The following is a 12,350-nucleotide window of genomic DNA, read 5'->3' as shown; positions in this document are numbered from 1 at the left end:
ATGTTAACTCTGAGAGACACCAGGAGAGAGAGCGAGAGAGAGGGGGCAGCAGAGCAGTGATGCACTCTACCAGCAGTGTGTTGTAATGGATGGATGTACAGTATTATGTGAGGAGTAGATAGCTCTCCTCTCAGACAGTGGCAGACTCACCTCACGGCGCACACACACAGAGGGCTAGATGGGTTGGCTGAACAACATACACTGACTGACTCACACGACTGAAAAATAAATAATAATAAACTCATCAAAACGAGTCGAAAAATGATCTCTGAATTAGTATGAAGTCTCTGGCCAATTGACCTGCTGATCGTTGTTGAGTCACACAGAGCCCTTTGAGACCCGACCAATAAAAACCCCTGAATCACATCCCTATAGTTCTACTGCAAAAGAAATCAAACACTCAAATTAGTCAACACAGACCAAACCTAGTTAAAGCAGTGATGTTTAAAGATGACTCTCCTGAGTCACCAGCATCCTCCTTCAGTCCTGAGCTCTTGTTTTGGTCGGCCTAAAACAGGTCTCTCCAACCATGTTCCTGGAGAGCTACCCTCCTGTAGGTTTTCACTCCAACCCTGTTCCTGGAGAGCTACCCTCCTGTAGGTTTCCACTCCAACCCTGTTCCTGGAGAGCTACCCTCCTGTAGGTTTTCACTCCAACCCTGTTCCTGGAGAGCTACCCTCCTGTAGGTTTCACTCCAACCCTGTTCCTGGAGAGCTACCCTCCTGTAGGTTTCCACTCCAACCCTGTTCCTGGAGAGCCATCCTCCTGTAGGTTTCCACTCCAACCCTGCTCCTGGAGAGCTATCCTCCTGTAGGTTTCCACAGCAGCCCTGTTCCTGGAGAGCTATCCTCCTGTAGGTTTCCACTCCAACCCTGCCCCTGGAGAGCCACCCTCCTGTAGGTTTCCACTCCAACCCTGCTCCTGGAGAGCTATCCTCCTGTAGGTTTCCACTCCAACCCTGTTCCTGGAGAGCTATCCTCCTGTAGGTTTCCACTCCAACCCTGTTCCTGGAGAGCTATCCTCCTGTAGGTTTCCACTCCAACCCTGCTCCTGGAGAGCTATCCTCCTGTAGGTTTTCACTCCATCCCCAGCTAGTAACGTACCTGATTAATCTTATAAACCAGCTAATTATTAGAATCAGGTGCACTAGATTAGGGTTGGAGTGAAAACCTACAGGAGGGTTTCTAAGCCTACATGCTTTTGAACGACTTACCTCAGGTCAGCTGTAATTAGACAGTAATTAGCTACTGCTCATCAGACACCCTCATGAAACAGTCAACATAGAGCCAGACACCAACTTAATTAAAGTAGTGACTTTTACTAACAATGCTCTCTTCAGTGGCTTCCTTCCTGAGCCCAGAGGCTGTCGGCCCTGTTTTGACGAGGGACGTCTTTCTTACCAGATAAACTGCACAGAAAACCACAATCAGACACTCATCAGACCCTCGTCAGACACACAGACCCTCGTCAGACACTCAAATCCTCATCAGACACTCAAATCCTTATCAGACACTCATCAGACACTCATCAGACACCAATCAGACACTCAGATGAATCAGGCAACAACACAAACTCCTTGGTCAACGCAACACAAACTTGATGGTATGAATCAGACTCTACTGGTATGAATCAGACTCTACTGGTATGAATCAGACTCTACTGGTATGAATCAGACTCTACTGGTATGAATCAGACTCTACTGGTGTGAATCAGACTCTACTGGTGTGAATCAGACTCTACTGGTGTGAATCAGACTCTACTGGTATGAATCAGACTCTACTGGTGTGAATCAGACTCTACTGGTGTGAATCAGACTCTACTGGTGTGAATCAGACTCTACTGGTGTGAATCAGACTCTACTGGTGTGAATCAGACTCTACTGGTGTGAATCAGACTCTACTGGTATGAATCAGACTCTACTGGTGTGAATCAGACTCTACTGGTGTGAATCAGACTCTACTGGTGTGAATCAGACTCTACTGGTATGAATCAGACTCTACTGGTGTGAATCAGACTCTACTGGTGTGAATCAGACTCTACTGGTGTGAATCAGACTCTACTGGTGTGAATCAGACTCTACTGGTATGAATCAGACTCTACTGGTATGAATCAGACTCTACTGGTGTGAATCAGACTCTACTGGTGTGAATCAGACTCTACTGGTATGAATTAGACTCTACTGGTGTGAATCAGACTCTACTGGTGTGAATCAGACTCTACTGGTGTGAATCAGACTCTACTGGTATGAATCAGACTCTACTGGTATGAATCAGACTCTACTGGTGTGAATCAGACTCTACTGGTGTGAATCAGACTCTACTGGTGTGAATCAGACTCTACTGGTGTGAATCAGACTCTACTGGTGTGAATCAGACTCTACTGGTGTGAATCAGACTCTACTGGTGTGAATCAGACTCTACTGGTGTGAATCAGACTCTACTGGTGTGAATCAGACTCTACTGGTGTGAATCAGACTCTACTGGTGTGAATCAGACTCTACTGGTATCGTCCTACTTAAAGATGCTCTCCACCTACCTGGTGTTTGGCCTGGGCCAGCCTGAATAATGAAGAGTCTTGTTGTTGTAAATAAATGATGGCCGTTTTGGTTTTGGGGGCATTGTGCTATGAATACGTAATACACTGATGATGCTGCGAAAGACACACGTGCGCACACACACACTAATGCGACAAAGACGGAAGAGTTCCCGCATGTGCACTTGTATGTGCATACACAGAGAGGGAGGGAGGGAGGGAGGGAGGGAGGGAGGGAGGCAGGCAGGCAGGCAGGCAGGCAGGCAGGCAGGCAGGCAAGGCAGGCTCTCTCTCCCTCGCTCTTTCTCTCAAATTCAAATGATCTTGTTCTCTCTCTTTAAATGAGTCAGTTCTATCGTTCATTGTCTTGGTAGTGCTGAAGGCTTTGCTCAACATATTTATCAGTCTGCATCTCAAATGGCAGCCTGTTCTCTGTAGTGCACTGCTTTACAACAGGGCCCATAGGACCATGGTGAAAAACAGTGCACTATACAGGGGATAGGGTTCCATTCAGTATGCTGACTACAGGATGGAACATGTTTTTTTGGCTTTAATTCATAGAGGAGTGTACTTCACTAGTCAGAGAGCTGTTATACAAAGTGTCAGAAGTAAGTGTTGGAGTAGAAACAGGGAAAGCAAGTGTGTGTGTGTGTGTTTCTGTGTGTGTGTGTGTATCAGCTTTAGAAGTGCTGCTGTAGTGCTGTTAAAGAAGTCAGAAGTTCTCTATTTTTCCAGTTGAGCACATTCTTCTTTAATTCACACACAGAGAGAGAGAGTGCTGTTCTGTCTCTCTCTCTCTCCATCCCCCTCTCCCTGTGTGACTCCTGGGTCTCCTTGTCAGGGCCCTAGATTGTCCTTGCCCTGAATCCCCCTCATCTTTTTAATACAACCAGACCTGTGTTATCAGGGCCTGCGGCATATGACGCGCGCACACAAACACACACACACAATAAGCCCACAAACTCCTTACTGTAGCACTCTGCCTTCTCTCTTTCTCTGTGTGTGTGTGCTCACTTGTCTGTATGAATTAGTTTACTCTAATACACTATGTCAGGAAGAACTAATGTGTAACGCTCCCTCAGCAGCTCATTGTGGGGGAAAATGCACTACCACACATTATACACACACACACGCACACACACACACACACACACACACACACACACACACACACACACACATGCACAGGAATGAACACACAGGTACAAACACACACAGACACACAACCCGTGTTGATTTCAATTACTTGCTGCTGTGTTCTAATATCTACTGGTTTAATTAAGTTTTTTTTTCTCTCCCTCTTACTTTCTCTCTTTCTTTCTCTTGTTTCCATACATTCCATTGTTGTTTGTCCTCTACCTTTTCATCCCATTTTCACCCCTCTTGTCCTTTTGAACCCCTATTCATCTTCTGACTCCATCCCTTCATAATCCCCATTTTCCTCTCCCCACTGGCCTTGTTGCCCTCCCCCCCCCTCTCTCTCTCTCTCTCTTCTCTTCTCTCTCTCTTCTCTTCTCTCTCTCCTCTCTCTCTCTCTCTCTCTCTCTCATATCCTAACCTGCCCTTTCTCACATCCATATTTGTTCTGTCCTTCTACTCTACCCTTTCACATCTCTCCATATCTTTCTCCTTTCTATCCCCCTACTCTACCCTTTCACATCTCTCCATATCTTTCTCCTTTCTATCCCCCTTTCTCTCTCCATATCTTTCTCCTTTCTATCCCCCTCTCATTATCTTTCACCTTCCCCACACCCTCTTTTTCCACATCTCCTCTCGGCTACCTATCCTTCTACCTCCCCCTCGTTCATATCTCTCACCTTCATATCCCCCACTCTCTCACCCCCATATCCCCCACTCTCTCACCCCCTCTTCCTCCCTCTTCCTCCTGCTCCCCTTCACCCAATATATATATTATCTGTCCTTCTACTCCCCCTCTTACCCTACACCTCCTATTTTTTAAACCCCCTCTCTTCTCTCCCCATGTCCTCCCTCCCCATCTCTCTCTCTCTCTCCCCCGTCTAGCTCTATGCTGTCCCCGCTGTATGCAGATGGCTCCGTCATCGTGGAGAGAAGAGTACCAGCGCCGGCCTTGTGGCCAGCTGACAGTATGCCACCCACCTCCCAAAACCATCGCCCACTCCGATGCCACCCACCGCCCACCAGCGGGTCCAGCGTCTGTGCCAACCCCACCTACTACCACGCAGTCTATGACGTGCGGGTCGACAAATGCCGGGATGCCCCGTTTCTCAGTGGGCGCAGCAAGGCAGGGAGGGGTCCTGGGGGGTCACTGGCTCTGGTGGCGGCAGATGGCGACCTGTTAGCGCCCCCTGTGAGGCGGCGAGGGGGACTGGTGGATCACAGGGATGTGATTAAGGCTCACCAGTCACACAAGCTGCAGAGCACGCCACAGGCCAGACGCAAGGAGTGGGAGTGAGTATTATTACTGAGTATTAATGAGTATTGCTGTGTATTACTAAGTATTAATGTAAGGAATGGGGGTGAGTATTATTATTATTATTATTATTACTGCCTGAGTGTAGGGACTAGGGAGGGAGTGTTACTGACTGAGTGTAGGGACTAGGGAGGGAGTGTTACTGACTGAGTGTAGGGACTAGGGAGGGAGTGTTACTGACTGAGTGTAGGGACTAGGGAGGGAGTGTTACTGACTGAGTGTAGGGACTAGGGAGGGAGGGTTACTGATTGAGTATAGGGACTAGGGACGGAGTGTTACTGACTGAGAAACGTTGGAAAACACAACACACAAAGTAGACCTAAGTTGGAGTCAGAATGATTATAGCTAAATCCTACTTCTGACACCAATTTAAGTTGTGTTTTATGAAAATGATTTATTGACGCAAGGAGTGGGATTGACTATTCATTATTGTCACTGAGTATCAATTAAGACACTAAATGAACTGGTGGAGAGTTTTGTGTAGTGCAGTGGTTAATTTCTTTACTACCAAATGAGGAGAGACAATCTTATCACACAAGTCAGTTATACTTAAACTAAATCTTTATTCACTTATTAATAAGGGAGCAGGTCAATACAACACACATATAAAGTGAATCGATTGAGTGCTCTACGATAATGATGGCTGGTCGACAAATCACCCTCAGATGATTCGTTGAGAGCCCAGAGACAAAAGTACAAATGTCTTTTATAGCTAAGATACACCCCTTTCAACCTACATGACAAACAACAGATGTATGGAATGGGTCACAAGGTTAAGATTAGTATGAAAGATACTTCTAAATCACAGCAGACAGTATGTCATTGTGTAGAGTAGAAGTCGACCGATTATGATTTTTCAACGCCGGTACCGATTATTGGAGGGCCAAACCCGCCGATACCGATTAATCGGCCGATTTATTATTATTATTATTTTTTTCACGTGTATTTGTAATAATGACATATTACAACAATTCTGAAAGAACACTTATTTTAACTTAATCTAATACATCAATAAAATCAATTTAACCTCAAATAAATAATGAAACATGTTCAATTTGGTTTAAATAATGCAAAAACAAAGTGTTGGAGAAGAAAGTAAAAGTGCAATATGTGCCATGTAAGAAAGCTAACATTTAAGTGCCTTGCTCAGAACATGAGGACATATAAAAGCTGGTGGTTCCTTTTAACATGAGTCTTCAATATTCCCAGGTAAGAAGTTTTAGGTTGTAGTTATTATAGGAATTATAGGACTATTTCTCTCTATACGATTTGTATTTCATATACCTTTGACTATTGGATGTTCTTATAGGCACTTTAGTATTGCCAGTGTAACAGTATAGCTTCCGTCCCTCTCCTCGCTCCTACCTGGGCTCAAACCAGGAACACATCGACAACAGCCACCCTCGAAGCAGCGTTACTCATGTAGAGCAAGGGGAACAACTACTCCAAGTCTCAGAGCGAGTGACGTTGGAAATGCTATTAGCGCGCACCCAGCTAACTAGCTAGCCATTTCACATCGGTTACACCAGCCTAATCTTGGGAGTTGATAGGCTTGAAGTCATAAACAGCGTAATGCTTGAAGCATTGCGAAGACCTGCTGGCAAAACGCACGAAAGTGCTGTTTGAATGAATGCTTACGAGCCTGCTGGTGCCTACCACCGCTCAGTCAGACTGCTCTATCAAATCATAGACTTAATTATAATATAATAAACACACAGAAATACGAGCCTTAGGTCATTAATATGGTCGAATCCGGAAACTATCATCTCGAAAACAAAACGTTTTTTCTTTCAGTGAAATACGGAACCGTTCCGTATTTTATCTAACGGGTGGCATCCCTAAGTCTAAATATTGCTGTTACATTGCACAACCTTCAATGTTATGTCATAATTACGTAAAATTCTGGCAAATTAGTTCGCAACAAGCCAGACGGCCCAAACTGTTGCATATACCCTGACTCTGCGTGCAATGAATGCAAGAGAAGTGACACAATTTCACCTGGTTAATATTGCCTGCTAACCTGGATTTCTTTTAGCTAAATATGCAGGTTTAAAAATATATACTTGTGTATTGATTTTAAGAAAGACATTGATGTTTATGGTCCAAGGTTACACTTTGGAGCAATGACAGTCCTTTTTCGTGAATGCGCACCGCATCGATTATATGCAACGCAGGACAGGCTAGATAAACTAGTAATATCATCAACCATGTGTAGTTAACTAGTGGTTATGATTGATTAATTGATTGATTATTTTTTTATAAGATAAGTTTAATGCTAGCTAGCAACTTACCTTGGCTTCTTACTGCATTCGCGTAACAGGCAGGCTCCTCGTGGAGTGCAATGTAAAGCAGGTGTTTAGAGCGTTGGGCTAGTTAACCGTAAGGTTGCAAGATTGAATCCCCGAGCTGACAAGGTAAAAATCTGTCGTTCTGCCCCTGAACAAGGCAGTTAACCCACCGTTCCTAGGCCATCATTGAAAATAAGGATGTGTTCTTAACTGACTTGCCTTGTTAAATAAAGGTGTAAAAAATAAATCGACAAATCGGTGTCCAAAAATACAGATTACCGATTGTTATGGAAACTTGAAATCGGCCCGAATTAATCGGCCATTCCGATTAATCGGCCGACCTCTAGTGTAGAGACCAGGGTCTGCCACTGGAGTCATCTCTCCCTTATAGAACAGAAACATTAACTCATGCTCTGGAATGCGGTCTCTCTTTAGGTCTTATCACCCAAAAGACATGGTAAATCTCCCAGAGGCCCATCCTCAGTAGAACACACACAGATGAGCGTTCTAACAACCATTTGATTCAATAACAGCATTATAACAGAATCTTGTCATTTCTGTTCTGACAGTAGTTACATGCCTGAGTGATACAACTAGCTCCTTGGTTTAGTGATTAAAGAAAATGATGTGGGGTGGTTACTGTAGACCAGGGCTTTTCAGGTCTGACAATACGAGGTCCAGACTACTGCTACTTTTCTGTTCTACCTGATCATTATTAGCACACACCTGTTGTCCCAGGTCTAAATCAGTCCCTGGTTGGAGAAGAGAAATAACAGTGGATCTGGCTTCCAGATCCATATTTAAATTTGAGGGCTGTAGACTGTACCCCATGCCAGACGCAGTGGGAGTATCATTTGGTTGGAAGTGTTGGAACGAGTGACACATTTAGCCTACTGGTATTGATGCAGAGAGATGATCTAGGATTGTTCTGGTAGAAGTGTTCTGGAATCATACATTATACATAATCATCACTGCAATAGGCAGACACCATCACTGAGATACATTGTACTATAATACACACACACACACTCTCACACCCTTTCCCACCCATTTTTTTCATTTCACCTTTATTTAACCAGGTAGGCCAGTTGAGAACAAGTTCTCATTTACAACTACAACCTGGCCAAGATAAAGCAAAGCAGTGCGACAAAAAACAACACAGAGTTACACATGGGATAAACAAAAGTACAGTCAATAACACAATAGAAAATCTATATACAGTGTGTGCAAATGGAGTAAGGAGGTAAGGCAATAAATAGGCCATAGTAGCGAAGTAATTACAATTTAGCAAATTAACACTGGAGTAATAATGTGCAGATAATGATGTGCAAGTAGAAATACTGGTGTGCAAAAGAGCAAAAAAAAGTAAATAAAACAATATGGGGATGAGGTAGGTAGTTGGAAGGGCAATTTACAGGTGGACTGTGTACAGCTGCAGCGATCGGTAAGCTGCTCAGATAACTGATGCTTAAAGTTAGTGAGGGAGATATAAGTCTCCAACTTCAGTAATTTTGCAATTCGTTCCAGTCATTGGCTGCAGAGAACTGGAAGGAAAGGCGACCAAAGTAGGTGTTGGCTTTGGGGATGATCAGTGAGATATACCTGCTGGAACGCGTGCTACGGGTGGGTGTTGCTATGGTGACCAGTGAGCTGAGATAAGGCAGAGCTTTACCTAGCAAAGACTTATAGATGACCTGGAGCCAGTGGGTCTGGTGACGAATATGTAGGGAGGGCCAGCCGACGAGGGCATACAGGTCACAGTGGTGGTGGTATATGGTGCTTTGGTGACAAAACGGATGGCACTGTGATAGACTGCATCCAGTTTGCTGAGTGGTGTTGGAGGCTATTTTGTAAATGACATCCCCGAAGTCGAGGATCGGTAGGATGGTCAGTTTTACGAGGGTATGTTTGGCAGCATGAGTGAAGGCGGCTAAGCCGATTCTAGATTTAACTTTGGATTGGAGATGCTTAATGTGAGTCTGGAAGGAGAGTTTACAGTCTAACCAGACACCTAGGTATTTGTAGTTGTCCACATATTCTAAGTCAGAACCGTCCAGAGTAGTGATGCTAGTTGAGCGGGCGGGTGCAGGCAGCGATCGGTTGAAGAGCATGCATTTAGTTTTACTAGCATTTAAGAGCAGAGCAGACCCCTATTGATATCAGACCTATGTGACAGACATACCACTCAGATGGAAGATGGGACAGCTGAAACACAATTCCCTGGAGCCTGAGACTTTTAACTGTAGCAGGACTGACTGACTACTGTTTTCTAGTCTATCTCAACCAGTCAGTCATCTCAACCAGTTTGTCAGTCAGTCATCTCAACCAGTTAGTCAGTCAGTCATCTCAACCAGTTAGTCAGTCAGTCATCTCAACCAGTTAGTCAGTCAGTCATCTCAACCAGTTAGTCAGTCAGTCATCTCAACCAGTTAGTCAGTCAGTCATCTCAACCAGTTAGTCAGTCAGTCATCTCAACCAGTTAGTCAGTCAGTCATCTCAACCAGTTAGTCAGTCAGTCATCTCAACCAGTTAGTCAGTCAGTCATCCCGACTAGTCAGTCAGTCAGTCAGTCATCCCGACTAGTCAGTCAGTCAGTCAGTCATCCCGACTAGTCAGTCAGTCAGTCATCCCGACTAGTCAGTCAGTCAGTCATCCCGACGAGTCAGTCAGTCAGTCATCCCGACGAGTCAGTCAGTCAGTCAGTCATTCCGACGAGTCAGTCAGTCAGTCATTCCAACCAGTCAGTCAGTCAGTCATTCCAACCAGTCAGTCAGTCAGTCATTCCAACCAGTCAGTCAGTCAGTCATTCCAACCAGTCAGTCAGTCAGTCATTCCAACCAGTCAGTCAGTCAGTCATTCCAACCAGTCAGTCAGTCAGTCATCCCAACCAGTCAGTCAGTCAGTCAGTCAGTCATCCCGACTAGTCAGTCAGTCAGTCATCCCGACTAGTCAGTCAGTCAGTCATCCCGACTAGTCAGTCAGTCATCCCGACTAGTCAGTCAGTCATCCCGACTAGTCAGTCAGTCAGTCATCCCGACTAGTCAGTCAGTCATCCCGACCAGTCAGTCATCCCGACTAGTCAGTCAGTCAGTCATCCCGACCAGTCGGTCAGTCAGTCAGTCGTCCCGACCAGTCGGTCAGTCAGTCAGTCGTCCCGACCAGTCAGTCAGTCAGTCAGTCAGTCAGTCATCCCAACCAGTCAGTCAGTCAGTCATCCCAACCAGTCAGTCAGTCAGTCATCCCAACCAGTCAGTCAGTCAGTCAGTCATCCCAACCAGTCATCCCAAACAGTCAGTCAGTCTATCCGTCTGTCCGTCCACCAGTAGCTGATATACAAGTGCAGCCAGACTCCTAATAACCCCATGGTCCTCATGTCAAAATATGAGCTACCTCACGCATGGCTGTTCCTCCCCTTACCCAAGTACATTAGCACCTCATCACACCTCTCATCACACCTCTCATCACACCCCTCATCACACTCCTCATCACACCCCTCATCACACTCCTCATATCACACCTCTCATCACACCTCTCATCACACAACTCTCATCACACCCCTCATCACACTCCTCATCACACACCTCATCACACACCTCATCACACACCTCATATCACACCTCTCATCACTCCTCTCATCACACCTCTCATCACACCCCTCATCACACCCCTCATCACACCCCTCATCACACCCCTCATCACACACCTCTCATCACACCCCTCATCACACACCTCATCACGCACCCCTCATCACACCTCTCTGCCTGCCACAATACACAGATGGGTGTTAGAACTGTGCAACACTGCTTCCATGTTCTCCCTAAACAATGCCCTTGAGCCAGACACTTCCAACTGTACAATAACTGACTGCTGTACTGTGCTGCTGTCTAGTCCATCAGACCAGTCTGCCAGTCTGTCATTTGCTCTACTGTAGCCTTAGGGCTCTGGGCAAAAGAAGTGCACTATATAGGGAATAGGGAGCCATTTGGGACTCACAGAATGCCCTTGAGTCTGAGTTGTAACTGTCTGTACTGTGCTGCTGTCTAGTTCATCCTGACCCAGGCCCCAGTCAGTCAGTAGGTAGGTCTACTACTGTAGTGCACACCGGTGCAGACCCAGTGTACAGGTAGAACAACTGTGGAACACTGCCTCTATGTTCACTCTCAACAATGAGTTGTAACTCTAGAATCAATGTTTCTGTGTGCTGCTGTCTAGTCCATGAGGACAGCCAGACCCTAGACAGTCAGTCACTAGCTGCTAGCTATTAGGGGCCTTAGGGGTGAATTTCTAGTGTTGTTTTGACAAACGGGCAGACAGATAGACAGGCAGCACAGGAAGACCCTGACCCATTTACCAGTCTGGGGCTCTGGGCCTGACACACACACACACTGGGCCTGACATATACAGCTCCGTTGGCTTCATGAGAGGTATTAGTTTTGACAGGTAGAGAGAGCGGAAGATGCCCTGCTCAGGCCCTCTGTCTCTCTCTGTCTCTCTCTGTCTCTCTCTCTGTCTCTCTCTGTCTCTCTCTCTCTGTCTCTCTCTGTCTCTCTCTCTGTCTCTCTCTGTCTCTCTGTCTCCTAGCTCTCTTTCTCTCCTGCATGCACACTGAATTTGTTCTCTCCCTCACTGACTCACTGTCTGTCTGTCAGTCTGTCTGTCTGTCTCATATGTCTCATTCTCTCACAGTCCGTTATGTCTAAATGAGATCTAACGACTTCAAACGGTGTGAGTGTGTCCGGCCTTGTGTGTGTGTATGAATCATCCTCCCTACTGGGACAAGCCAGCTCAGGTTGTCCCTTCTCACCCAACTGCATCTGTTCCCCACTCCTGGTCTCCTCCTTCCCCTTTTTCATATCTCTCTCTCTCTCTCAATTTATTCTCTCACTGATTGATCTCACTGACTCAGTCATTCACCCCTCTCTCTCTCCCCCATCTGTCGTTCTCTATTCCTCTCCTCTCTTCTCCTCTTCTCGCTCTCCCTCCGCCTCTCTCTCACTAACAAATATGGCCAAATGGGATCAAAGTTCTTCGAACAGAACACATGAATGATCATTGTTACCTACTGGGACAAGCTCAGT

General features: G+C 45.8%; 1 protein-coding gene across 1 annotated transcript in view; it reads left to right on the top strand.

The window, feature by feature from the left end:
- The window catches only part of LOC106592565 (voltage-dependent P/Q-type calcium channel subunit alpha-1A), a 284,893-nt gene that overhangs the window by 23,252 nt on the left and 249,291 nt on the right, over positions 1-12,350 (top strand). Inside the window, exon 2 of the mRNA XM_045692074.1 lies at positions 4,555-4,962. Coding sequence (XP_045548030.1) covers positions 4,559-4,962 — 404 coding nt within the window. The 5' untranslated portion in view covers positions 4,555-4,558. The remainder of the gene's footprint in view (positions 1-4,554; positions 4,963-12,350) is intronic.

Source organism: Salmo salar, chromosome ssa12, assembly GCF_905237065.1.
Source record: "Salmo salar chromosome ssa12, Ssal_v3.1, whole genome shotgun sequence".
NCBI lineage: Eukaryota > Metazoa > Chordata > Actinopteri > Salmoniformes > Salmonidae > Salmo > Salmo salar.
The sequence above is the reverse complement of the archived record's forward strand: the minus strand, read 5'-3'. Positions and strand labels throughout refer to the sequence as shown.